The 27,602-nt window shown below is 59.4% G+C and overlaps 1 protein-coding gene and 1 pseudogene across 1 annotated transcript in view; both read right to left on the bottom strand.

Moving 5' to 3' along the window:
• Positions 1–27,602, bottom strand: part of MROH2A (maestro heat like repeat family member 2A) — a 46,791-nt gene that overhangs the window by 9,309 nt on the left and 9,880 nt on the right. The window contains exons 11-31 of the mRNA XM_055121286.1: positions 25,450–25,526; positions 23,971–24,090; positions 23,589–23,699; positions 22,037–22,178; positions 21,339–21,379; positions 20,810–20,951; positions 20,290–20,342; positions 19,927–20,034; positions 13,945–14,064; positions 13,478–13,600; positions 12,234–12,386; positions 11,210–11,332; positions 10,390–10,469; positions 8,110–8,218; positions 7,427–7,522; positions 4,647–4,751; positions 3,806–3,929; positions 3,300–3,418; positions 2,751–2,903; positions 2,136–2,290; positions 31–190 (exon numbers count right to left, since the gene is read on the bottom strand). Of these exons, the coding sequence (XP_054977261.1) occupies positions 31–190; positions 2,136–2,290; positions 2,751–2,903; positions 3,300–3,418; positions 3,806–3,929; positions 4,647–4,751; positions 7,427–7,522; positions 8,110–8,218; positions 10,390–10,469; positions 11,210–11,332; positions 12,234–12,386; positions 13,478–13,600; positions 13,945–14,064; positions 19,927–20,034; positions 20,290–20,342; positions 20,810–20,951; positions 21,339–21,379; positions 22,037–22,178; positions 23,589–23,699; positions 23,971–24,090; positions 25,450–25,526 (2,414 nt within the window). The remainder of the gene's footprint in view (positions 1–30; positions 191–2,135; positions 2,291–2,750; positions 2,904–3,299; positions 3,419–3,805; positions 3,930–4,646; positions 4,752–7,426; positions 7,523–8,109; positions 8,219–10,389; positions 10,470–11,209; positions 11,333–12,233; positions 12,387–13,477; positions 13,601–13,944; positions 14,065–19,926; positions 20,035–20,289; positions 20,343–20,809; positions 20,952–21,338; positions 21,380–22,036; positions 22,179–23,588; positions 23,700–23,970; positions 24,091–25,449; positions 25,527–27,602) is intronic.
• On the bottom strand, positions 17,366–18,112 carry LOC105943082 (60S ribosomal protein L18-like; annotated as a pseudogene).

Below are 27,602 nucleotides of genomic sequence, written 5' to 3'. Positions count from 1 at the left end.
GCCGAGCCCCGGCCCACCGCCACGGCTCACCATCAGCGGATCCACCGCAGCCAGGCGCCAGACGTCGGCCTTGGACGCGGGGGTCACTCTGGGGGAGAAGCGCGCCTGCAGGCGGCCCATCAGCCCGCGGAGCACGGTGCGGGCGAAGGGCGCGTTCTCCGCCACCGCCAGCCACACCTCCTTCAGGTGGCTACGGAGAAGGGGCAGGGCTGCGGGCTGCTGCCTGGCACGGAGGGTCCCCAATGCCCCGGCAGGACCCCAGGAAGTGCCTGGGCAGGAGTGGGGTGCTCGAGCTGAGCCTCCCGGGGAGGGGGAGGCGGAGGCGGGCAGGCCACCACAGGCAGCGGGCCCCAAAGGTAGTGGGTCACCCGACCCAGGATGCCGCCTCCACTTCAGCCATGCTCTGCACCTCGGGGGTACTGAGCTCACAGCGGGCTGGACTCAGGGAGGCCCCCAGGTACGGTCCGAGAGGGTCTGGGCGCTGGGTTTGGCCAGGTCAGTCCTCAGCAGGCTGCCTGTGGACATAGCTGCCCCATATGTCCTGCACATCTCAGCGGGGTGCTCCCCGCTGCCCGCCCCACACGAGAGGAACCGCCTCAGGAGGCTCAGGTCTGACCAGTCCCCCTGCCCCCAGTCCCAGCCCGAGACCAGTCGAGAAGGGCCTGGCCCCGGGGTGACCGCCATGGCTGATGAGGCCACAGGGAGGGGCTGCTAAAGACACAAGCCCATAACCTCAAGGGGGCCGTGCACCCCACTGGCCCAACAGCACAGGCGTGAATGGACGAGTTGAGGGGCAGGGGGCAGAGGCAGGGGGTCGGGGCCAGGAACAGAAGAGGCTCCCAGGCAGGCCCAAGGTGAAGCCAGAAAGCAGGGTGTGGTCACCCCTGAGGTGAGCAGGAAGGACCCGCTGGGCCAGGGAGTGACCGGCAGAGCCAGACGCAGCATGTGAGGTCCGGGACGGGATGCAGGATGGGAAACACCAAGATCATGAGCAGCCGCGGCCACATGGCCAGGCACGCCAGGCTGATGGAGGTGCCACCCTGGCTGCCAGACTCGCTAGCCCTCCTTCACGCCAAAGGTTCCAGATACCCACGGGCAGCCCCGGGAGGCTGAGTTCACTCTTCTCTACCCAGACTTTGCTGGGGGGTTGGTCTGGGGCCACTTTAGCGATGCTCAGGGCTTACTCCTGGCTCTGCACTCAGGCATCGCGCCTGGCGCGGCTCAGCCACCGACTGGGATGCTGGAGGCCAAACCTGCATGGGCCATGAACAAGGCCAGCGCCCTCCCCACTGTACCATCACTCCGGCCCCCTCTGCTCAAGCTTCCTAAGGTGGCAGGTGCCATGCACGCTGGGCAGGCACTTCCGTCTGCAGTGCAACTTGGGGGCACCAGCATCTTCCCATCTCTGGTTGTTTTTTTTTTTCTTTTTGGGTCCCACCCAGCGATGCACAGGGGTTACTCCTGGCTCTGCACTCAGGAATTACCCCTGGCGGTGCTCAGGAGACCATATGGGATGCTGGGAATCAAACCCGGGTTGGCCGAGTGCAAGGCAAACGCCCTCCCCGCTGTGCTATCACTCCAGCCCCCATCTTCCCATCTCTGGAACCTCCCCGATGTATCGGGGACCGTCCCAGACACCCGGCCGCCGTCCGAGCCGCACGGCCAGGCACGGCACTCTGCGCTGGGTGCTAAGGTGGCGCAAAGGACAGTTTTATCGAGAGGCCCCGAGGGACTTGGGGTCCTGCCACTCGGTCCTGGAGCACTGGGCCCTCCCCTCTCCTCTCCGGATGCAGCCAAAAAGGAGGGGGGACAAAGTGGGGAGCTGGGACACGTCCTGGAGACACCCAACAGCGAGGCCGCCCCAGAGCTTTTTCCTGCAGCAGGCACGGAGAGGTGGCCCAGGCACGTGAGAAGGGACAGGGTCGGGATTTCAGCTCCACGGCATGGGAGGGGGCTCCAGGCCCAGGTTCCCCCAGAGGAGAGAGGGGGGACAGGAAGTGAGACGGGGCCCTGCGGGTGTCCAGGGCCGCACGCGGGTGGCGACTCAGGCTTGATCTAGGCTTCAAAGGCCGGGTGGGGTAAGTGGGGGCGGGGGGGCAGGCTTCACGGCTCAGGTGACAGCGCGGGGCACCGACCTCTCCATGGGCAGCGGCTGCCTGAGCAGCGACGTGAGCACGGTCTCCTGGTGGTAGTGCGCCAGCAGGAGGACGCCCTCGACGAGGAGGCGCCTCACCTCCGGCTGCTCCACCACGGGCAGGTGCACCAGGATGGCGCCCAGGATCTCGGCCACCTGGGAGGGCGGGGGGGGGGGGGGTCACTGGGTGAGGCGGGCAGCTGCCCTCATCCCCGGGGCCCCTCCCCAACTCGGACTCGGAGCCAGCAGGCACCCCCAGTAGGCCGCCCTGGGACTCCTGCTGTCCAGACCATCTTCCAGGGGTTTGGTTCTTTGCAGAACATCTAGAACTTTCTGGGGCCAGAGCGATAGATAGTAAGGCAGGTAGGGAGCCTGCCTTGTGCATGGCCAACCCGGGTTCCACCCCGGTGTTACATAGGGTTTCCCCAAGCCCGCCAGGTGTGATGTCGGAGTGTAGAGAGATGGGGGTGAGCCCTGAGCACCACCAAGTGTGCCCACCACGCCCGCAAAGAAAAACATCATCTAGAACTTTCTAATGTTCCTCCTCCTCCTCCTCCTCCTCCTCCTCCTCCTCCTCGCGCCCAGCCAGGGGTCCCGCCCATGTGTCCGCCACCACCTTGTCCTCCAGCTCCTTGGCCCGCATCTGGAGGAAGGTGCAGATCCAGGTGACCGAGGCCCTGTCGTGCTGCGGGTCCATGGCCCCAATGTTCTCGCACAACTTCTGCAGCAGCGACACTACCTCGTCGCAGTTGAACTCCGGGCACGCCACCTGCAACCCCGGCAGCCGCTGGGGCCCCGCGCTCCACCCACACCTGCCCCCGCTCACCACCCAGGGACCCGTCCCCCCAGCGAGCCCTCCTCCCTCGGACCTGCCTCCCGCCTCCCACCCAGCCTCTCCAAGCCCTCACCCCGCCCCGACACTCTCTTCCTCCAGCTGCCCCAGGATGCCCTCTGCCCCTCCGGCAGCGGTGCCCTTGCGCCCCCCGACCCCTGCAAGTCTGGGCAGCTCTGGGCAGCGGGGCCACAATCTCCCCTGGGCTCCTCCTGAGCACCAGAGGCAACAGGGGCGTCTAGAGGCAGAGGGGCCCCAGGAGCCTTGACTGGGACAGGGTCTCTGTGGGGCCGCCCAGCCGCCCGCCCCGCCCCGCCCCGCCCTGCTGGGCACCTTGGCGATTCGGGACGTGGCCCCGAGAATGACGTCCGTGTCGGAGCTCCGGAGGGTCTCCTTACAGCGCTCCAGCTCCTGCTCCTTGGAGGCGCCCCACGGGGAGCAGGTCTGGCTGGCTGTGGGGAACCCCGTTCCCGGTCACGGGGGTGGCGCAGGCCAGCCTCTGGCCCCTCTCCTCACACCGCCTCCACCCACAGCTCAGCCGCCTGCCCTCAGGGAGCCTCCGGGGACACCGAGTCAGACGCTGACTCTTCCCCTCTCCCGTCCCCACGCGACGGCATCCCCAGAGCTCAACGATGGCTACTTTTGCTTCGCCTGTGGGAGACCAGCTGACCACAGCCTGGCCGAGACCCTCAGTGCTCAGCATGTGCCCTCCCGGACTAAGGAGGCTTTCCTTCTAGAAGCTTCTATGGCCTTCTCTGAGCAGTGCTCCCTCCCCCAACTCTGTGGGAAGCCTTCTTTTTAGAACAAGGCCAGGTCCTCCCACCCCACTGTCCCCCTACCGTGGAGGTCCAGCAGAGTGGACAGGATGTCGGTGGAGGTCATGCGAGTTTTGCTGTGGGAGTCGCAGGTGCACGGGGCGACGAGGCCGACCAGCATGCCGAACTGGCCTAGCTTCAGGGGGATCTGCGGGCGGGAGGCGCCCACTCAGGCTGCGGCTCACACACGGGAGAGGGCGGGGTCTGAGCGGGGACTCCTGCTCGGAGGACACCCTTTCTGGGGAGGTGGCAGAGGCCACCGTTCTCTGTCCCCGAGGGATGCCTGGCCAGACCCTCCCGGGTCCCAGAGGACAGCCTGGGTGGTGTGACGAGGGCCAGGTCCCAGGTGTGGGCCCCCGTTGACCCAGTACCAAGCACCCCGTGTCTCGTGTCAGAGCAGAGCACCGCCTCTTTCAGGCACTTCCTGGAAACTGGGTCAGAGAACATGGGACAGACATGTACTCACATGTACTCCCATGAACGAGCCTCATTGAAATCCCATGTCCAGTCCCCTGGTTCCCACCTCACACCAGCCCCAAGAGTGAGGCTGTCGGACACCAGGAACCGGAGACACCATCATCCTCTGAGGCCTGAGGCCCGTCCCCTCAGCAGACACCATCGTCCTTTGAGGCCTGAGGCTCGTCCCCTCAGCAGACACCATTGTCCTCTGAGGCCTGAAGATTTCCCCTCGCCTGACCCCTGGGTATCATCCTCCTTGCCCGTGCCACCACAGGCATCACCCTTGTTCCTAGTGGCCGGAAGCATCTTCCCCAGGGACCCTGCGGGGGTCTGGGAGCGGGCAGACTTGGCGTCAGAGGGGTTCCCCCGCTCTGTAAATCAGACCAGCGGCGCCTCACACACTCACGCAGACGCCGACGCTCTGCACGTAGATCTGCAGGAGCCGGAGGTGGAGGCGCATGGCCTTCTCCCGCTCCCAGTCCTTCTCTGACAAGATCCACTTCTCCAGGAGCTGTGAGGGACCCCAACACAGATGAGGGGCATTAAAATGCTGAGGCCGGGCCCACCTCACCCCCCCTCCCACTGAGTCTGACTTTCATGCTTCTAGATGATTCTGGATGCTTCTGGCATTCTCCCCATGCCCCACCAGGGGATGAGGAGGCTGCGGGCTGAGTGCGTGGCCAGCAGGGAGGAAGACAGAGCCGGCCTTACCATACATGTCTTCTGTTTGCAGGTGGCCCACCATGCCTTGCACTTCGAAACCTGCCTCCCAGAGCTTAAATCACAGATGGGACTGCATCACTGTATCACTGTCATCTGGTTGTTCATCGATTTGCTCGGGCGGGCACCAGTAATGTCTCCATTCGTCCCAGCCCCGAGATTTTAGCAGCCTCTCCTTACTCATCTTTCTCAATGATTGGAGGCCTTTCAGGGTCAGGGGAATGAGACCTGTGATTGTTACTGTATCTGGCATATCGCATATGCCATGGGGAGCTTTCCACAGATGGGACAGGGGACAGAAAAGAGGAAATGATCCACGTGAGTTGGAGTCTCAGGACCTCATCCCGGTAACTGAGCCAACAAGAAGAGAGAGTCGCAACAAGAGGATGGACATGGGGAATCACCGCCTCTACCCACCCATGCCCTCTGACTGAGGATGCTGGGACCCTCCAGTGCCCACGCAGCACTTGTACTTTCCAAGCACATGTGGAACAGTCCCTGACCCAAACCATCATTGGGCATCATCTAGGCCGCAGCTGATTTCAAAAGGTTCGGATCACACCAAGTTCTGGATCAAGTTTCTGTGGAGGGAAGTGAGGAATCCAGACCAAAAAAGGTCTCCGGGGAAATTTTGCAAACTGGGGGTATTTCTAAGCAAACCTGGGTCAAAGGAGAAATCAGAGATGATTGCAACTCGTTTCAAGGTGAAATAAAGTCAGAACCTATCTCATCAATACTGGAAGGATGGACTCATCCTCTGTGCTCCTGATTGCTGGCGAGGCTGGTGCGAGCCAACACACAGAATTTGACACAAGAAGACACTGGTGGAGAGAAAAGAAGCACCATGCATGCAGCACAACCAGTCATCCAGAGGCCAACCCATGGACAAGGCCTACTTATTTTTGACAAAGATAAAGCAAGGGAGAAAAGGCCTTCTATCCACCAAATGGTACTGGAGAAATGGGCTATCCATATGCAAGGAAAAAATAATGAAATAAACTTTGATCCATACCTCACGCTGTATTTTAAACTGATCTTAGAATAGATTGTGGATCTGTTTTGGTAAAACCTGAAACTCCAGACCCCAAGAAGGAAATCTTCGTGACCTGGAGTCTGACAAAGTCTGTCAGATCTGAGACCAAAAGTAGGATCCATGGAAGAAAAGGAAGGTCAAGTTACATGGCATCAAAATTTCAGACATGTGCTCTCCAAAGACACCGAGAAGGAAGAATATGAAAACAATTCTCAGGCAGACTGGGAGAAATGTTTGCACATCACACACCTGATTCCATGGACGGATGTTCAGAATTTAGAAAGCCTCTAAATACAGTAATCAATATTTAAATAATCCAATTTTTTACGCCAGCAACTTGGGTGAGAGAGATAGCACGAGAGTTAGAGTGCTTGCCTTGCATGTGGTAATCCCCAGCCCATCTGATCTGAACACCACCAGGAGTGACCCTGAACACAGAGCCAGGAACAGCCCCCCAAAACTACTGAGTGTAGCACAAAAACCCAAACCCCTACTCCCTCCAAAGGAATAAAACCTATAGCAACACTAATGAGTATTCCTGAAAAGAGGCCAAGACAAAGACCAAAGAAGTATGGCATCTGCATGCACGACCCCGAGCAGCTCTTGGTCACAGAAGATCAGAGGGTCCAGTGAAAGCTGGGTGTGGTCTAGAGATTAACCTACGGCCTGGGGGCAGGGTGACACATCCTGCTTCCTGCCTCTGACCACTGCACCCACAGCTAAAGTGTGCAGCCCCGAGAAAGAGCATCACAACCAAGAGATGAAAGTCAAAGACAGAAAAAAGAAACACAGATATACACATATATGTATTTATCATGTTCTTATGTATACATACACATATACATCAGAACATTAGTAACTGGAAATCTGGGTGATGAAGAATATACAATGATTTTGTGATTCTGTGAGGTCGAGAAAGAACCTCACATGCGCCATGACACGCTGCACTTCAGCAAAACAAGCAGTAGGCCTAAGTTTCTGTTCCCCCCCCCCCCCCCGCCAAAGAATTCCCTGAGACTGTCCTTGGCAGAAGCTGGACATCCCCTAGACACCTCCAGCCAGTCCTGTGCTAAGTAGGACAGCTCTGCGAACAGCAGGAGGGCATGACCAATTAGACTCATGACTGCTTCGCCGGAACTCTCAGGAAAACTGCCAACTCTGACCAACAACTGTGCCAACTCTGTTTATGTAACCACATGCCATTTAACGTTCCCTGGAACTTGGGTCCGGGTCCTTGTCAAGACCCCAGTGTGTGGGATGAGGCTTGGACCCTAGCTCGAGCTGGCAATACAGGTTCCTTCGCTTTGCGCTCTCACTTGTGACAGTCTCTGTGATCAGAAAACCCAGGACCCGGGAATAACCCTTCACTGCCCCCTCCCTCCCTCCCTCCCTCCCTCCAGAGGGGCAGGGGGCCTCTTCCCCACGCAACTCACATGCACCATGTCCTGGAGGCCCCTGGGGTCCAGCTGCCGCTGCATGAGACCCTCCATCAGCTGCTCCAGGGCGCTCAGGGCATTCGCATAGAGGGTCTGCGGCCAAGAGAGGGGAGGGCTGGGCACAACCAACCAGAACTCCACACCCAGAGTCTGGGCGTAAGAAGGTCTGACCACTCCCCGTTCCCTGAGTGAGGCCGAGTGCTCTCTCCACACCTCCTCAGGTGGCCTAAAGAGGAGTTCCTTTCACGGAGGAGGAAACTGAGCTTCTCATCCAGGTTCTCACCCAGGACCGGGACCCCAGGCAAGAGGACTAACAGCCAAAGATCTGACCCCACTTTCTACAGAGTTGTTGGAAGACAGCCACATAGTCGGACATTTCCCAGAAGCCCTTGCGTCTGGATGGAGCCATGTGACCCAGCTCCAGCCAATGGAAGGGGGAAGAGCGGTTCAAAGGTCCTCCAGGCTTTCAGTAGGGTTGGGTTGTGGGTCCTCTGTCTTGGGGTCCTGAGTAAGGAGGTGGGGCAGCTACTACCTCACCCTTCCACTGATGCCAACGGGACTTTACTCCGGAGGGAGGGAAGGACGGCTTTGTCCATTGAGCCACAGAGAAGTCTGGGCTGAGCCCTTAGCCTTACCTGGGTGGGAAGGCTGCCTCCACCGAGCTGGCCCCGGGGACCTACCCTAATGGACTCGTTGTCCTCCGCGGGGGGCCGGAGAGAGATCACGGAGTGGGCGCTGATTTCCATCAGCTCGGCGCTCTCCTCTGTGGAGTAGAAAGGCTTCAGTTTGCTGGGGAGGAAGCAGGGACAAGGGCCGGGGTCAGTGGGGGGGTGGGGCTCCTGCCTCCCAGGGCACAGGGGGGAGGACAGGCTGCGCGCCCTGCCCAGGGGTGTGGGCAACACCCAGGCCCCCGTGTCCTGTGGCTTCGAGCCTGTTCCCGTCTGGGTGGACACTGGCCACAGCTCCCCTCCTCGGTCACAGCATGGCCTCTGTCCCCAGGCTGCTCCAGGCTCAGAAGGACGCTAGTCCCATCTGACCCAGCCCAGCACCTTAGACCCGCTGAGCCCAGAGCTCGGGAGGTGGCGAGGCAGGGGTGGGGCGCACAGCCTTCTGAGCCCAGCTCAGCCCTCTGGGGTGGCACCTGCTTGCCTGGCTCAAGCCGCCCACCCCTGTTCTCTCCGAAACCCCCTTCTTTGTGATTCTCAAGCCTGGCTGCACACTGGAAGCATTTGGGGGCTTTGTCAGGTCCCTGGGGATAGGCCCAGACTCTGGGGTCCATCCTTAAAGGCCTGGAGTGGGTCCGGGCATCAGCCTCATTAGCAGCACCCCCACCCCATCCTATGGTGCCTGCAGACTGAGGGTCGTGACGGCACCAAAACATCCAACATCTGCCCCCGAGGGCTGCCCCATCCACAGAGCCTTTCCCGGGGTCCTGTGCTGCAGGTCCCGCGGCACACTGAGGAAGCCCCTCGTCCTGGCCTTCAGGGTCCTTCTTCAGGGTTCACCCTCACACGCCTGCCTGTCCGAGAATTCCCTTAGGGCGTGAGCACCTTCTCCCCGAGACCCCAGAGGGAGGCTGGAGATTCATTTACCCTCTGCCACCTGTTCCTGCTGTGAGCTGTAAGTGATTCCACTAGGTTCCCCAAGGCTGCTCCGTCCCCCACCCCGGAGAGAAGGTTCTGGAGAGAGTCCAACCCTCATGATGCACACCCCCACTATCCCCCTATCCCTCTGCTTACGTGTTTCCAGGATGGTCAACTAAGGCACCGCAACACTGCATGCCAAGGCTAACGCTAGTGCTAACACTAGTGCCAACGCTAACATGAATGCTACACTAATGCTAACACCAACTATGCTGACACTAACACTACTGCAAACACTAACACTAATGCTAATACACTAATGCTAACGCTGACATTACCACTAACATATACACTAACACTAATGCTAACACCAACTATGCTGACGCTAACACTACTGCAAACACTAACACTAATGCTAATACACTAATGCTAATGCTGACATTAACACTAACATATACACTAACACTAACACTAATGCTAACACTAACGCTAACACTAATGCAAACAGTTGACGCTACTGCAAACACTAACATTAATACTAACACTAACGCTAATGCAAACACTAATGCTAACACTAACAGTAATGCTAATGCTAACACACACTAATGCTAACACTAACTAATGTTAACGCTAATACTAATGCTAACACTAACACTAACACTAATGCTAACACACTGACACTAATGCTAACACTAACTAATGTTAACGCTAATACTAATGCTAACACTAGTGCTAACACTAACACTAACACTAATGCTAACACACTGACACTAATGCTAACACTAATGTTAACGCTAATACTAATGCTAACACTAACACTAACACTAATGCTAACACACTGACACTAATGCTAACACTAACTAATGTTAACGCTAATACTAATGCTAACACTAGTGCTAACACTAACACTAACGCTAATGCTAACACACTGACACTAATGCTAACACTAACTAATGTTAACGCTAATACTAATGCTAACACTAGTGCTAACACTAACACTAACACTAATGCTAACACTAACTAATGTTAACACTAATACGCTAACACTAGTGCTAACATGAAGGTTAACACTAACATGAACACTAACACTAACACTGACGTCTGCCCTACGCAAGACAGGAATCTGGTGACCGAGTTCCCAGCCTCCTGGCCAGGCTGCCCCCACCTCCTGGGATTTCATACACGAATCATCCACTTGTCAACCACCCCCTGATCATTCCCCTCCAAGTGCAAGATCAACTCCCCACCTGTGGCAGAGAATTCCAGAAAAGAGCTGGCAGGGCAGACCCCACCTTCAAAGACAGCCCATTGCTCCACAGCTGCCCACCCTCCAGACCCCGCTACAGAGGCAGAGGGAGGAGGAGAGGGGCACCTCACCTCAGGTGTGCCAGGGCGTCCATGGCCATGGCCCTCACGGGGGACACCAGGCTGTTGCTGGGCTCCGCCTTCATGATGTCCTGCCGGCACAAGCAGCAGTGGTGACCTGTGAGGGTCCCTGGGAAGGAGGACGGGGAGCCTAGGCCAGTGGCGGCCCCCGGTCAGGCCCCCAGAAAGGGGGGTATCCGGGACCGCTAGTGCCTCCCATGTGTCAGAAGTCCCCAGTGCGGGGGCCGGGCAGTCCTGAAGTCTCCGGAGGGTCCCCACCTTCCTTCTTAGCAAGTCCCTTTTCCTGTGACATGTTGGGGCCTGTGCCCTGGCGCTGGGCCAGGCTGGGTCAGGCCTAGCACGGGGCCCAACAGCTTCTACCCCTTCTGGAGACTTCCACCCATGCCCCTCGGCCCCCGGGACACCTTCAGTCACGGGGTGGGGCCGGGGCGGGAGGGACAGCAGCAGCGGCTGACGCTTCCCAGATGTGACCTTAGCTCTTGGCAAGATCAGCTTTGAGTCCAGCCTGCGGGAGGTTCCCCAAGTCCCTCTCGTGGAGACCCTGGGTGACACCCCTGTGGTCTCAGTGGTCCAACACCCCGCGGGCCAGTGGGCAGCCGCGGGCACTATGGGCAGCTGTGCTGTGGCCCCCATGTGTGAGCCTAGTTACAAAGCGCATGCTCAGAAACCCTGCAGTGGGATGGAGCCAAAGTGGCCCAGGGAGGGTCTTCAGAGAGCCCCGCTGCCGCCCGGGACCCCGGGTCCTACAGGAACACGAGCTCTGGGCGGGTAAGAGGGTCATCAGAGCTAGGATGGACCCCGCCCGGCTCACCATGATCAGGCCAGTCAGAGTGTGCTTCTGGGAAAACTGGAAGTCGCTCAGGCCCTGGACATTCCTCAGGGCGCCCGTGACCTGCACGACGCTCTTCATGAAGGCCAGTTTCAGGCACACGTCCTGCACCAGACCCGGCCAGGGGAGGGCACACGGTGAGTGGACCCAGGGTCTGCCCCCACGCCCGTCTCTCTCCACCCCGAGCCCCAGAGGGGTCCAAGGCCAGCCCAGTCCTCGGGAACCCCCAGGCCTGAGCCCGCCCCAGAAGCATCAGGTTCAAAGGAACTTCCTGGACGGACAAGCCTGGAGGACTGTGCCCCCAGTGACCGGGAGGCCTGGGGGGTCGCTGTTGGCGGGGTGCCTGTATCAGGCTGCACAGGATCCTGGTGGCCGACCCGGGAACGGGCCGCGGTGGCCGGGTAGCGAGCACGGACAAGGTCACGCTCGCGAAGAGCAGGGGTGTGTGCTTACCCATACTGATTCTCATTTCTTATTTACCTATTTTTTTTTTGTAATTTGGGGGAGGAAGGGTCGGGGGGGTAGCCCTTCCTTAGGGCTAACTCCCTGCTCTGTGCTCAGGAGTCACTCCTGGTGGTGTTTGGGGGACCTTGTACAGTGCCAGGGAGCGACTGAACCAGGGGCAGATGCGTGTAAGGCATCGGATTTAACCCCTGGGCTCTCCGGCCCTTTGAGAGCTGTTTCGCTTGGGGGCGGGGCACACCTGAAGGGCCTGGGGCTTCCTCCCCCCTCTGTGCCCAGGGATGACCCGGTGTGGTGCCCGGGCTTGAACGGGGGTTCGGCCGCGTGCGAGGTCAGTGCCTGCCCCCTGCAGTGGAACACGCTCAGTGTGGTCTTCCCGGGACCCTTCTCCTCGCCTGTGCCCTTGTGCCCCGCAAAGACAACCCCCACTTCCTGCCCCTGGCGGTGGGTCTACACCAGATGTCAGGGTGGGGTCAGGGTGGGGAGACGAGAAAAAAGGGAGGTCTCTCCTGGGACACGATCTCCCGGGCGGCGGTGCGGGTACCTGGCAGCTGCTGGAGAAGTGGTGGATGATCTTGGCCGTGATGGGGCTGTCGGCGTGGCTGAGCAGCAGCTGCGGGTGGCAGTAGGCGGCCACGCAGCTGTACATGACCATGAGCGCGCTCTTCACCGCCTCCCGCCTCCAGGGGTGGTCCTTCTAGGGGGCCAAGCAGAGGGGCGGGCGCTGGGGGGCGCTGCTCACGTGACCGCGGGAGCCCCTCAGGCAACGGAAGGGGCTTCACCTGACTTTCTGCTGGAGATGCACATTCATTCATCCATCCATCCAATCATTCATTCATTCATTCATTCACACGTCTCTCTTCTCCCATTTTTGGTTTTTGGTGACTGGTTCGGGTTTGGGGCTACACCCAGCAGAGCTCGGGGGCTATTTCCATCTCAGTGCTGGAGACAAGGGTCAGGGGACCCGCAGCTCTGGAATGGACCCTGAGGCTCCCGAGGGCAAGGTGGGCACCCAGCCCACCGCACTTTCTCTCCTGCTCTCCTCTGACACAGTTCGGGCCGGGGATGTGGCTCAGTGACAAAGTGCCATGTCACATGCCTGAAACCTGGGTTCGATCCCGGCACTGAGCAAAATCAATACGTCTTTATCAGGGACCTACGACACGCCGGGCCCTGGGCGGACAGAGGTCACCAATGCCAGGGCCACCCGTTATTGGGGCTCAGGGGCTCCACGTGGACAAGGCTCTCTTGTGCCTGCCGGGGGCCTGCTCTAAGCCAGGAGCTCTCGGGGTGCTGGGGAACCCCTGGGAACAAATGATCTCAGCCGGTTCTCCTGGAAGATGTCCCAGGCATGGGCCCCCGTGTGGCAGTCAGAGAGCTCTGGGGGCCTGCCCTGGGGGGTGGGGGCCACTCCCCAGTCTTCCCTCCAGTGAGCCCTCCAGGGCCATGGTGGTTCCGGCTGGTTCCCTGAGGCTGACCCGGCCGTGGCCCTGGGCCCTGTGGCAGGCGGGGCAGCTTGGAGTCTGACTCCTGCTCCCCACTGCCAGCTGCTGGCTGGGGGTCGCGACCCTGGGGCTCCCCCTCCCTCCCAATGATGAGAGGCTGAGCCCCAGGGGCCTGGGATTCTGCATTCCCAACAGACCCTGGGCGCTCCTCCGGGGGTCTCGGGAGCCCCTGGAAATGCCTGAAAGCCCGAGCTTGGCTGGCGAAGGCTCGAGCAGTTTCATTTGGTGAGAGCAAGAGGGGTCGGGGGGAGCACTTGTCTGAGATCCAGCCCCGGCGTCTCACCCGCCACGCGCCGATCTGCCAGGACTGCTCCGACTCCTGGATCCGCTCCTCGAACTCGTGGAGCACGTCCAGCACCGTCTTCACCTGGCCCCGGGCGCACAGGCCGAAGCAGAGGATCACACCCTGGCGGGCAAGGACAGGGCGTGAGGGCGGTGAGCATCTCCCCCCCAACACAGCGGGACACTCCAACGATGCTCACATTTCCCTGCACACAGCAACACACGGGCACACACGTCCGTGCATGTGTGTATATACATGTACACACGTATGTTTACTCACAAACGTGCACATGTGTGCGCACGGACATGCGTGCACACTGTGTACCCACACATGATACCGGCACACTTGCAGACACACCCACAGAGCACATATACCCGCGTGCATATGTACATTGGGCACAAACATTGATGCCACACGTGTGTCCACGCACATGCACACCCACACCCACACGCAGCGCATATGCTCACCTCCCGGTCAAAGTCGTTGCTGTAGTCGGTCTTGTACAGCAGCTCCAGGAGCAGCACCTCCACTTTGTCGGCCTCCAGGCCGGTGGCCAGGGTGAGGCCTAAGGCCCGGTAGAGGAAGCCCTGCAGAGCCAGAGGGACACGGGGAAGCCGGGCCACCAGGGGGCGCTGCCGTGACGGCGCTCACCAGAGGACTCCACATTTAAAAGGGAAAAAAAAACCTCCAAGTGCAGACATCTGAGCATCTTCTCGAAGATAAATGTGCAGGTCACTCTGAGTGGCTGGACTGCCCGGCTCTGGGCGGGTATCGCCCATTTAGAAAACGCAGCAGGACCTTTGCACATGCGGGCAGACAGTAAGGACAGACATGTCTGGCCAGGGTGATGCCGCCAACGGGCTGAGTGAATGCACGGTGTGCAGAATGTCTAGGCTTCTCACTCAGAGATGAAAAGTGCCAGGAGCAAGCCCTGAGCACTAAGCTGGGAGTAGCCGCTGAGCACTTCCAGGAGTAAGTGCAAAAACAAACAAAAAGAACACACACATATCATCTCACTTAATCCATAACTCTGTAAACCCAACGGTTTCATTTAGAGGTGAGGGCGGAAGTGTGGCTAGAGAGGCAGAATTGAAAATCAGGCACTGTCTGAGGCACCTCTTACTAGCACACAGCAACCACCGCAAGGGTGACTCACTCTTGGGGTATCCTTGTCCCCAAGATTTCACTTCCTTGGATTTTACTCATAATCTTGTTTGGGTCCCAGAAAGTACTTTCTTTTCTATAAGTTTCTTTTCCTTTCCTTTTATTATTTCCTTTATACATTTGAAGAACAATCCTAAAATTACAAAACGGCCATCAATATGTTCTTCGCGTGTTTCCACAGCTTCATTTTGCACACTGAGACTTTTAGTGTTTCCCCTGGCAGAGCAAATTCTTCTGTAAGACGCTCAAACCGCCCTTTCCCCTACTCCTTCCTCATTCAGATCAACTTCGAAGTAATTTGCCAAATTACACAAAATAGTCACATTTATACACATATCCAAGCACGCCTGCACACACACACACACACACACACAAACACGCATGTACGCACAATCCTTCTGTGCACTAGAGAAGGGAGCCAATGCGTCTTGCAGAGAAATCTGCTACAATGAACACCTCACTTTCCAGGGCTCTGTTTGGGAACCCCACTATCCTGGGACAAGAGGTGATGCCCACATCCTCTGGGGTTCCTATAATCATGCCAGAGTTGACTGCTTTGGTCCAGTTCATCATCCATGGAGAATGACAATCAATTGTCATACGGTGACTCATTTGATTGTGGAATTCACATTGGCTATTTTGAGTGGGATCTTCTTTTCACTATATTGTAGTTTGGGCTTTATTTGATATAAAGCTGGTGGCTTTGGCTCGTGATTTTGGCGGAAGACTGGGCATCTGCCTGTAGGCTTGACCTGTAGGCACACACTTGGCCGTGAAGAGATTGGTGGCAGCTGGGGACAGTCTTGAAGAAGTCCCTTCAGCTGCTGCCTCCCAACTGTGCCTTTGGAAGTTTTCTGATTTACCTTCTCTATGCTAATTGAGTTACTGCAATATGACTGAACTTTTGCTTATTAGATGCCACATACCACTTTCCTATAGATGAATATCTAAGTATAAGCTGCTATCTGTTAATACCAAGACAGATATCTGTAAGATATGCTTTGTTAGTTGCTGCTTTCCATTACTCACCTATAAAAGGTGTATATTTCGTAACACACTAGATCTTGTCAAAGGCCAAGCAGCAAATAAGGGTATCTATTTGAACAAACACAACTTCTGGTTGGAACCTATAAAAATATTTTCTTTAAACAACTTTGTTGTTTAAAATACTTTCTTTAAACAACTTTGTTGAGTCCATTAATGGACTGGCGCGATAGCACTGTGGGTAGGGCATTTGCCTTGCACGTGGCCAACCCGGGTTCAATTCATCCATCCCTCTCGGAGAGCCTGGTAAACTACCGAGAGTATCCCGCCTGCACGGCAGAGCCTGGCAACCTACCTGTGGTGTATTCGATATGCCAAAAACAGTAACAACAAGTCTCACACTGGAGACGTTACTGGTGCCCGCTCGAGCAAATCGATGAATAACGGGATGACAGTGTTACAGTGCTACAACTTTGTTGAGATATAATTCATATACCATTGAGATATAATTCACATACCCACGTAATGAGTGATTACAAGATTAATGTAAACTTAGGGATATGAGGCCACCTTCACAATCTAAGCTGGACTATTACCTCTCCACTAAAAAAAACCCTCCATATACAAGCAGTCACCCCACAATTCTTACCCACCCCTTCCCTGTGCCTGGTACCAAAGGTCTCCTATGTGTCTCTGGATTTGCCCAATCTGGACATTTAAATAAATAAAATTATCGACTATGTGCTCTTTCATTTTCTTTGCATCTAGTTCCTTTCTTTGTTACATATTCAAGGACCATGTTTTTTTGTATCATAAATTTGTCTTCTTAGTATAGCTAGATACTATTCTGTTTTGTGGACATACCATATTGAGTTTACCTGTTCAGCCATGGCTAGATACTTGAGTTGTACCTTTTTGGGGGCTATATGAGTAATGCTACCATAAAGGTTCCATGCAAGTTTTCTGTATGGGTATTTATTTTTGGCTTTGGTGTGATACCCAGCAGTGCTCAAGGCTTACTCATAACTCTGTGCTCAGGGATCAGTTGTAGAAGGGCTCAGGGGACCATATGTGGTGCTAGGGATAGAACCTGGGTCAATCTTGTGCAAGGCAAGAGCCCTCCCCACTGTCCTACCCACCCCCCGAATGTGCATTTTCATCTCTTCTGGGCAAACATAAGTGGTACAATGGTGAGATTTGCATTTAGCATTTTGAGGAAATGTCAAACTTTTTCAAAGCCACGGCACCACTTTACATTCATGACAGCGATGTAGGAAGTCTCAAACTTCTCCACATTCTTACCCAATACTTATCATCTACCATTCTTATTTCAGCCTCTCTGATGGGCATGAAGTAGTGTCTTGCTATGATTTTAATTTGCATTTCCTTATTGAGAACAACCCTATACAAAGCTTTCCATTTGTACAGAGTTTTGAAGAACAGTCTCTTCAGACCCATGTTTAAAAATTGGTGCATTTGTCCCTTGACTGTTGCTTGAGGAGATCTCACTATATTCTGGATACAAACCCTCCCTGGAGGATTTTGACTGCCCCCCTCTTTTTTTCTCAGTATGTGAGTCTTTTCTTCTTCACGTTTTCCAGGTCACTTCCAGCTCTGTGTCCAGGTAGAGCACGCAGTTTCGGGGGTGCCTGGGCACTGACCCTCTGAGCCATCTCCTGTTTCCTTCACTTTTTCTCTTTTCCAGCATCCAAAATCTCGAACTGTAAATCAGGATCCGGGTCAGTTCTTGTAGCCACGGCTGACCCTTCTGCCTCTGGCACACTCAAGACTTGTGGCCCCTGAAGCACGCACAGAGGTTAGTGTGGCTGTGTGGGGTGCCAGGAGCCTTGCCAACGTGTCCTTACACCTCCCGGGGGCCAGAGAGCAGGACAGGCCCACCGTCTTTGCGGGGAGTCCAGGGCCAGCTGGTTGAAAGTTAGGATTTTGTTCTGGCCTTGAGGATGTCATGGGGGCCGGTCGGTCACATGCAGGGCACATGCCTACAGTCTGGGAATCTCCTGGATGCGGACATCATCTGTGACTGTCCCCAACTCCATGGCTGCTTTGCCTTTCCAGCCAGGAAGCTTCATCTTTCGAATCATACAGGGCACGGACAAAGGTAGCCGGGGAGCGGGGGTCCCGATGCATGAAGAGTCTCTTCAGCACCAGCTGGTTGAACATGGAGTTGGTACGTCAGGCCAGAAACGGATAGAGCTTGACTGAGCCTCGGGTAGACGTCCTGGCTCTGGGGCTCCCGGCATGGCCCTTTCCGCTCTCTGATGTGGCAGATGTCTGCTCCCACGGTGGCACCTGCAGTTCAGCCAGGTCCAGAAAGAGCCAATTCCTTCATTTTCTTAATAGATCGACTTTCGGGCTAGGGAAATGGGTCCAACGGCCACCGCCAGACTGTGCCCTGTGGCCTCGGTGTCAGAGCTGAGAATCTGCCCAGGCGAAGCCCCCCGGACCCACGCCTGCAGACATCTTCATCTAGGCAGTTCTGTGCATGTGGCTCTTGCTCTGTGCTCTACCTTGAACTGGTGGTTGTGTGAGCCTGAGGATGGGGCCCAGCACGGGACTGTTCCTGTGCCGTTTGTTGAAAAGTCTCTGCTTCCCCAGCGGGGCTGGCCCAGCGGCCTTATTGCCGGGTGGGAACAGCACAGCTGGGTCCAGCTCCAGGCCCGGTGCTCCAGCAGCCTCTCGGGGCTGCCACCCTACCTCTTTGCTGCAGTTGGCCAGGGCGGCAGAAAACGGGAAGCTCGAATACCCCAACTTTGTCCTCTGATCATGAGTGGATCGGAGCTTTTGAACCCCCATACGCTTCTGCATGAATTTTAGAATCAGTTGGTTGATCCATGGCCAAGACAAACCTCCCAAAACGCAACCAAGATCAAGATCATCCTTGGGGATGATTCGACATCTCTGCATTTTGTTTTTTTTTTTTTTTTTGCTTTTTGGGTCACACCCAGCGATGCTCAGGGGTTATTCCTGGCTTTGCACTCAGGAATGACTCCTGGCAGTGCTTGGGGGACCATATGGGATGCCGGGGATCGAACCCGGGTTGGCCGCATGCAAGGCAAACGCCCTACCCACTGTGCTATCGCTCCGGCCCCGACATCTCTGCATTTTGATTTATAGACACATCTGGGAAGCGCCATCATCTTTAAAAAAAATTATGATGATGATTTTTAGGCCACACCCACAATGCTCAGGGCTCTGTGCTTAGGGATCACTCCTGGTGGGGTGGGAGGACCATCTTCACCTGCTAGGACTGGCCCCGGTTTGCCGTGTGTAAGGCCAGCGCCCCACACGCTGTGCCGTGTTCCCGCCAGTGTCGCCCTCTTAACCAAGGGTGACGGAGGCTGGTTTGAGTTCAGCAACATTTCAGCAACGTTGGTACCTGTTGTTTGTGGTGCATGGGGGAGAGCTCAGGGCTCAAGCATGCAGCTTCAAGCACTTTGCCGCTCAGCCGCAATGTTTAGAGATTTTTCTTCTCTTTTCTTTTTATACTAAAAAAATAACCCCTCAGGATGAAATAGTCACCTGGGATCCTGCCTCGGTTTCTGGAGGAGCTGAGCCGACCTGACTCTGCCCAGTGGGCTGTCGGTGGGGGTGAGGACAGTGGGAAGTCCAGCCCCAGCCTCCCACCCAGCCTTCTCTCCCTCATCCCTGAGCTGGGACCCGGGGACTCCTCCCAGCCGGTGTCAGCCTCGCCCTCTCGCTGTGCAGTCTCGCTCCTTCCTGCTGGGCTTTCTAGAAATCCCTTGAGAGGGGGATGAGGTGAGTAGGAGGGAGGGAGCTGAAGAGAGCCCCCCTGCAAGTAGGGGGTGATGTGAGCAGGGGGCTGGGAGCTAAGGACACAGCATCCCTGTGAGAGGGGGATGAGGTAAGCAGGGGGCTGGGAGCTGAGGAGAAGGGGCACCCCCATGAGTGGGAGATGAGGTGGGGGGATTGGGAGCTGAGGTGGGGGCTGGGAGCTGAGGTGGGGGGTTGGGAGCTGAGGCGAGTGCACCCCGTGAGCGGGAGCTGAGGTGGGGGCTGGGAGCTGAGGTGGGGGGTTGGGAGCTAAGGCAAGTGCACCCCGTGAGCGGGAGCTGAGGTGGGGGCTGGGAGCTGAGGTGGGGGGTTGGGAGCTGAGGCGAGTGCACCCCGTGAGCGGGAGCTGAGGTGGGGGGCTGGGAGCTGAGGTGGGGGGGTCCGGGAGCTGAGGAGAGGGCACGCAGGTTCTCAGGAAGAAAACCCAGAGCTAGCTCAGGGGCGCCGCGGCCTGGCTCTAGGGGTCCCGGGCCGGGGTGGGCACCCACCTTCTCCAGGGAGGGGCTGTCGAAACTCTCAATCTGGTTGTTCAGCTCCTTGCTCAGACGCAGGCTCCAGGTGGAACCCCGAGTCCTCTTGAGGGAGTTTCTCAGAAACTGGGGGTGGGGCAGGCGGCGTGGGTGGGCGGTGCCGAGGCCCCCCAGCCTGGTCCCGGGGGTGGCCCCGTCCCCTCAGTCCCCTCCCCTGGACCGCCCCGGGAGCGGCTGGGTCTGGGCGCGCTGTGACTACGGGGGACTATCTGGGGGCTGTCTGGGTGGCTCCCCTGGGCGGAAGGTTCTCCGTCCCGGCCGTCCGTGCCCACGCGGGGACCCGCGGGCGCCCACCCTGCCCGCCCCGGCGCCCCTCGTCACCTGGATGAGCTTCTCCTCCCACAGCGTCTGGCTCCAGGTGAACTCGGTGTGTTCTGCAGAGACGAGCAAGGCGCACGCTGCTCCCTGCGGCCGCCCGCGGGCCCCAGCCTAGTGGAGGGACGCCCCCAAACCCACTCCGCCCCCCCAACACGCCCCCAAACCCGCCCTGCCACGCCCCCAACACGACCCAACAACACACCACCCCCGCCCTGACACTCCCGCCACGCCCCACCCAAACATGACACGCCCCAGCCACGCCCCTTGCCCCGCCCACGCCAAGCCCCGCCCCACCCTCGCCAAGCCACGGCCCTGCTCCTGATACGTCCCACCCCCAAAACCCACCCTGTCCCGCCCCCCCACGCGCCCAACAGGACACGCCCCTGCACGTCCTACCCATGCCACGCCCCCACCACACCACGCCCCACATGACCACGCCCCACCCGGCCACGCCCCCACCATACAAGCCTCCGCCGGGCCACGCCCCCGACCAGGCCACGCCCCCCGCCATCCTGCACCTCACCTTCCAGGTACCTGACCAGCTCTGGGATCTCCTCGTCCCACGTGTCAGCCATGGCGGGCGCGATGCTGCGGCTCAGCGTCCTCAGGAGGTTCAGCATGGCCACCCCACGGCCCTCCCCCTTATAGGGCGACGACATCAGCACCTGGGGGGCACGGCATAGGTGGGGTCCAGCCCTGGACGGACACATGGGCGCTATGTCTCCCCCCACTGCATCCCCTGCTTCGGGGGCTTGTCCCGGCTTGGAAGAGCATCAAAGCATGGTGGGGAGACTCTGAGGGGACGGGTGTCTGGGGGGTCCCCGCGCACTGGGGGCAGGCCCATGCACTGTCCCAGGGCCGCGTCCTGAGTGCAGAAGCAGGATGTGTGGGTGCAGGACTAGGTACCCCAGAGCAGGCGGTTCTTCCGTCTGGGGCTGTTGGAGGCTGGTCAGGTGCATGGGCCGGCGTCTGGGCACACTGGTCGTGTCGCCTCGCCTCCAGGGGGACCCCAGGACCCCACCAACCCCAGCACGTGGCCCAGGGACACTCACCAGGAGGCGCGCCAGCAACTTCTGCGGGGCGGGCAGGTCTACTGCAGAAAGGGGGAGGGGAGGGGAGCCTCGCTGGGGCAGCTCCTCCAGGGGCGCCCCTCCAGCGTCAGGGGGCTGGGGTGTCCATGAAGGACAGTCTCATACAGACCAACGGACTCCGTGGTGGGCAGGGAGCGTCTGCGGGGAGGCCCCGCCCACGATAGGGGTCACCCCTCCTCTCATTCCTGAGCCCCGGAGAAGCACCTCAGTGCCTGCACTGGGGATCAGGGGTCCCAGGCTTCTGAGAAGGGTCAGGTATTGGGGGAGGGGACCCAGGAGAGGGCCCTGGCCACCCAGATCAGAATCAGGGAGCTGTGTCAGTCCTCTGAGGGGGCCCTTGACCCTAAGGGGTTCCTGCTACCCCCCAACCCCAGCCCGGCATGTGCCTCGGAACAGCACCCTGTCCACCTCTCCTCCCCGACACCCCCACCCCCACCCCCCTGACGCTCGTGGGCTGGCAAATTTGCTTTTCGGAGATCCTGGAACTGAGCATGCTCTGTGCCGGGTGCCAGGAGTGGGGTTCCTGCAGCACCTGGCGGGGTACCTATGGCACCCCCGGCTACTCACCGTCACCCCAAAAGCCACCTGCAGGGAAGGGTGTGGGCAGTGGGGGCAGGGGAGGCGGGGCTGCCCACCTGCCCAGCCCACGCAGCCGGCACAGGGCTGCAGCCCGCCACCCTCAGCCGCGTCCTTGCCGTGTAGCTGCCGCTCGGCCAGGTTGGTGAGGCTGACGCAGATGGGCGCCAGCGCCTCCGTGTAGTCCGTCTCCATGATGTAGCACAGCAGCCGCACCCAGAAATCCTGGGTGAGGGGGTGGTGTGAGGGGGCCGGCCTGAGTGCGGGTGCCCCGTGGCCATGAGAGGAGATGGCTCAGCTCCGCGCCCCCCACACACACACATGCACACATGAACATGCACGGGTACACATGCATGCACATCCACACACATGCACACATATACAAGCATGCAGTACACACATGCACACATGAACATGCACGGGTACACATGCATGCACAACCGCACACATGCACACATATACAAGCATGCAGTAGACACATGCACACATGGACATGCACAGGCACACACGCATGCACATCCACACACATGCACACATATACAAGCATGCAGTACACACATGCACACATGGACATGTATATGCACATGGTACACAGGCACCTGCACACATGTGCACGCATGTCCATGCACACACACATACATGTACAGGCACCCTCCCCTGCAGAGTCGGCCTCACCCCAGTTCTCCAGTGCCCCCCGCTTGCCCTGTGCCAACCCTGGCTAGGTCATGATGCCAACTTTGCCCAGGCGGGGCAGGGGGCAGGTCCTGGGCCGGCCTGAGCCCCCATGGTAACCCCATGCCAGTCTACAGCCACACAGCCCCGGCCGGTGCCCGGCACTCAGAGAGATGACCACCCGTCTGAACAAGCGCTTCTCCAAACACTGGCCCAGGGGGAGGGGGTCTCCATGAGGCTGCTTCAGAGGGGGGTGGACGCGCCAACTTCCTACAGGGCGACGCCCTCTGTGACCGGGGTGGGCGCCTCTCAGCACTGAAGGGCTCTGGAGCGGAAACTCAGCTTTCCTGGAGGCCCTGGCCAGAGCCCAAGCTCAGCCCCGCGGATTCCAGGCTGCGCGACACCCGTCCAGCGGCAGGGGCCAGCCTCTGCCTCCTGCTGCCTCTGTGGTCGGGACGGCCCCCGCAGTGCAGGGCCACGGTAGCAGGCGGGCACCAAACGCCCTCCACCCATGGCTAGCAAACGCCATCTCCAGAGTTAGACGGAGGTCACGGGGACGGGACCTGCCTCCACGGGCTGTCAGCTTCTGGGCTCGGGGAAACTCACTCCTCGGGACAGTTGTATGAGAGAACCTTCCAGACTAAACCACTGGGGACACCACTAGCCTGTGGCCTCTGGGTGGTCAGTGATTCCCTCCTTGACGAAAATTCCCTCCTGTCTTGCGGCTAAGTCAGAGAGTCTTTTGCGAAGGGAAGTTGGCACCTTCGTTTCCCATAAACCCTCTGGGCAGCCTGGGGTTAACCGGAGCCGCCCCGCGTGTCCCTGCGGGAGACACTCACTGGTGTGGACATTAGGATTCCCACCCAAGCCCGGCACGGTGCCAGGAGCTCAGGGCTTCCGGGTGGCGGGGTGGGGGTGGGGAGGCTGCTGAGTGTCAGGCCCGTGTCCCCGCCGGCCACTCACGCTGGTCATGCCGCTGACAGACGACGTGATGATCCGCACGGTGTCCATGGTCACCTTGTGGACCATCTTCTCCTCCAAGTCCCTCTGGCAGAAGCTCTCCCGGCGATTCGTCTGCGACACAAGCGAAGGCTCTGCGGGGGCTCGGGGCGCCCACCCGGGGGCTGCGCGCCAGACACGGGCCCTTGCGCGTGGACTCCCGGCCGGCGTGGACGGTGCACACGCCCACTGCGCCGCCCCGCACTGGAGGGCCGTGTGCAAGGGCCCCCTGGGGTGTCACGGGCAGACAGCCCGGGGGACACGGGTCTAAGCCGCACCACGGGCCGCCTGGCATTCTCCCTCCGCTCTGTGCCCCTCGAGCCCCCCACCCGCCGGCCCCGCTCACCAGCTTGTAGGTGGACAGGGTGAGCTGCGCCGACACGTACTTCAGGCCCCAGCCCTTGATCCTGTCCTGGAAGCCGGACAGGGCCAGCTGGCCGATGATGCGGAGGATGGCCATGCGCACCTGCGGGCGCGCACCGGGCACACGGCGGGTCGCGGCTGGACGGGCCAGGGCCTCTCGGGCCGCTAGGCTGCCCTCCTCTGCCCCGCCCCCCACTCCTCTTCTGCCCCGCCCTCCCACCCTCCTCTGCCCCGACACCCACCCCTCCTCTGCCCCGACACCCACCCCTCCTCTGCCCCGACACCCACTCCTCCTCTGCCCCGACACCCACCCCTCCTCTGCCCCGACACCCACTCCTCTTCTGCCCCGCCCTTCTCACCCTCCTCTGCACCGCTCCCTCCCACCCCTCCTCTGCCCCGCCCCACACCCCTCCTCTGTCCCGCCCCCTCCCACCCCTCCTCTGCCCCGCCCCACACCCCTCCTCTGTCCCGCCCCCTCCCACCCTCCTCTGCCCCGCCCCCTTCTAACCCTTCTCTGCCCCATCCCCTCCTACCTCTTCTCTGCCCCGCCCCTCCCACCCCTCCTCTGCCCCGCTCCTCCCATCCTCCTCTGCCCCGCCCCCTTCTAACCCTTCTCTGTCCCGCCCCCTCCCACCCCTCCTCAGCCCCGCCCCACACCCCTCCTCTGTCCCGCCCCCTCCCACCCTCCTCTGCCCCGCCCCCTTCTAACCCTTCTCTGCCCCATCCCCTCCTACCTCTTCTCTGCCCCGCCCCTCCCACCCCTCCTCTGCCCCGCTCCTCCCATCCTCCTCTGCCCCGCCCCCTTCTAACCCTTCTCTGCCCCGCCTCCTCCTACCCCTCCTCTGCCCCGCCCACTCCCACTCCCTCTTCTGCCCCGCCCCCTCCTACATCTTCTCTGCCCCACCCCCTCCTACCTCTTCTCTGCCCCGCCCCTCCCACCCCTCCTCTGCCCCGCTCCTCCCATCCTCCTCTGCCCCGCCCCCTTCTAACCCTTCTCTGCCCCGCCTCCTCCTACCCCTCCTCTGCCCCGCCCACTCCTACCCTCTCCTCTGCCCCGCCCCCTCCCACTCCCTCTTCTGCCCAGCCCCCTCCTACATCTTCTCTGCCCCACCCCCTCCTACCTCTTCTCTGCCCCGCCCCTCCCACCCCTCCTCTGCCCCGTCCCCTCCTACTCCCTTCTCTATCCCCTACCACTGGCTTGGCCCCCCTCCTGCCTCACGTGGGCGTCCCCAGGGCCGGTGGCTGCATTCACAGGTGCCCGGTCCTGGGGGGCCCTCTGCCCGCATGCAGCGGGGGCACCCCCACCGCTGTCTCCCTGGCAGGGGCGGCTCTCGACTTCCCGGGTGCCAGAGTGGGGCCTGACTCCCTTCACCCCAAGATTACGGGCCTGGAGGCTCCTGAGACTCACTGACCACCTCCCCCAGCCCCCCTCCCCAGCCCCCCTGGTGGGCCGCCCTGTCACCTTGGAGCGGGTGTCGGCCAGGCTGCCCCTCACCACGCGGATGGCCAGGTAGATGGTGCGCACGCTCATCTTGGGCTCTGCCGGGAAGGGGCGAGGCGGGCCGCAGCCTCAGGGCCCCCCTAGGCCGCCCCCCTCCTGCAGAAGCCTCGGCTCCTCCTGCCCACCTCTGCTCGCGGGGGGGGGGGGGGGTCCTTGTCTCCACCCTCGACCACTGTGTCTCTGAACCTGCGGGGTCCCCTTGAGCGTGCAGTGGGGTCTCCCTCCCCCCCTCCCCCCCCGGGGCAAGGGGCCTTTGGGGGCCGGCGGGGGCTGCCTGCACGGCTGGAGATACTGGGGAGAAACGGGACTCGGTGCCAGGAGGCCTGGTGCTGCTGGCTGCGTGCCCTGAGTTTGGTCTACACTCTCCCCGGGCGGGCGCCTCCTGGAGGCGCTGGGCAGGCCGGAGCGAGCCCCGAGGAGGTTCTGGGCAGAATGAGAGCCGGGCGCACGGTGGACACGAGGTGTCAGCGCCACTTGTGAGAGGGGAAGTGGGAACGGGCGTGGGCGGGACAGCTGGCGGTGGGGCAGGGCACGGAGAGGGAGGGGGGCTACAAGGTGGGCCTCCAGAGCAGAGACTCTTTTGGGGGGACTGTAAAATCGCCTCTAGAAGCCCGGAAACCTCTCTTTTGGGGGTGCTTAGGGGTCTGGGGGTTCCTCCCAGCGGGTCTCAGCTCTCTAAGGGTGTGGGAGGGCCGAGGCCTGCGCGGACAGTGCTCCGGGCAGTCCAGGGGCGCCCCCCCCTCCCGCACTGCTTCTCCGGCCCACAGAGAACCACGCTGGAGTTTGGGTGCGGGACCCGGGAGATAGCACAATGGGTAGCGCATCCCATGCTCCCCGCCCCCCCGCCAGGAGTGATGCCCGAGTGCAGAGCCAGGAGTAAGCTCCGAGCACTGCCAGATGTGAACCTCCTTGGAAAAGGGTGGGGTCTGGGCAGGAGCCAGAGTGAGAGCACAGTGGGGAGGGCGTTTGCCTGACACTCGGCCAGCCCAGATTCGATCCCCAGCATCCCCTAAGGTCCCCTGAGCACCACCAGGAGTGACCCCTGAGCACAGAGCTAGGAGTAAGTCCTGAGCACTGCTGGGTGTCGCCTCCCCCCCCAAAAAAAAACAAACATAAAAGGGGCTGGAGCAATAGCATAGCCGGTAGGGCGTTTGCCTTGCATGTGGCCGACCCGGGTTTGAATCCCAGCATCCCATATGGTCCCCTGAGCACCGCCAGGAGTAATTCCTGAGTGCAGAGCCAGGAGTGACCCCTGTACATCGCCAGGTGTGACCCAAAAAACAAAAAAAAAAACCATAAAAGAAAGAGTCTGGGTGTGTCCTTGTGGCCCGCCCCAAGGGACCCAGCCTCAGCACCGACCTCCCCCACCCAACGGCCACCACACTCAAGGCTGTCCCCGCACTCCGACCGAGCCTCACATATGAGTGAACATATTCCTGGACACATCATAAGACACTGCCTACCCGTTCCCCATAGTTACCACACCACATTTGATGGGCTCAGACAGTCGGCAACAAACCGTAGAGGGAAATATACAATATGTATGCATGTATACATATTTTCAGATGTATATGCCAAAGCTCACACCACCCAAACTTTAACAACATGTTAGTGATATCCTATAGAATGCCTTAATGGCTCCTGCCGAAATAGAACAGTCTTCACACTGTTTCCTATGTGAACACTTATTTTTGTAAGCATGTTCAGCAGTTCTTCATAACAGACAATACAAAATATATTCTTTCAGTTGTGTTTTGGAACAGGGGTTGGGGTTTGGGATGGAAACACCCCAAATTGGGGGGTGGGAAGGTGGTGTAATGGTGGTGGGGTTGGTGTTTGAATATTAACTGTATAGCACTGTAGCACTGTTGTCCTGTTGTTCATTGATTTGCTCGAGCGGGCATCAGTAACGTCTCCATTGTGAGACTTGTTGTGACTATTTTTGGCATATTGAATACACCACAGGGAGCTTGCCAGGCTCTGCCATGAGGGCGGGATACTCTCGGTAGCTTGCCAGGCTTTCTGGCATTCCCTGCTTTCGGGGGCTTGAACCCAGGAATTGAACCCAGGTTGACCGTGTGCAAGGCAAATACCCTACCCACTGTGCAATCAAA

Source organism: Sorex araneus, chromosome X (genome assembly GCF_027595985.1).
Source record: "Sorex araneus isolate mSorAra2 chromosome X, mSorAra2.pri, whole genome shotgun sequence".
Classification (NCBI taxonomy): Eukaryota; Metazoa; Chordata; class Mammalia; order Eulipotyphla; family Soricidae; genus Sorex; species Sorex araneus.
The sequence above is the reverse complement of the archived record's forward strand: the minus strand, read 5'-3'. Positions and strand labels throughout refer to the sequence as shown.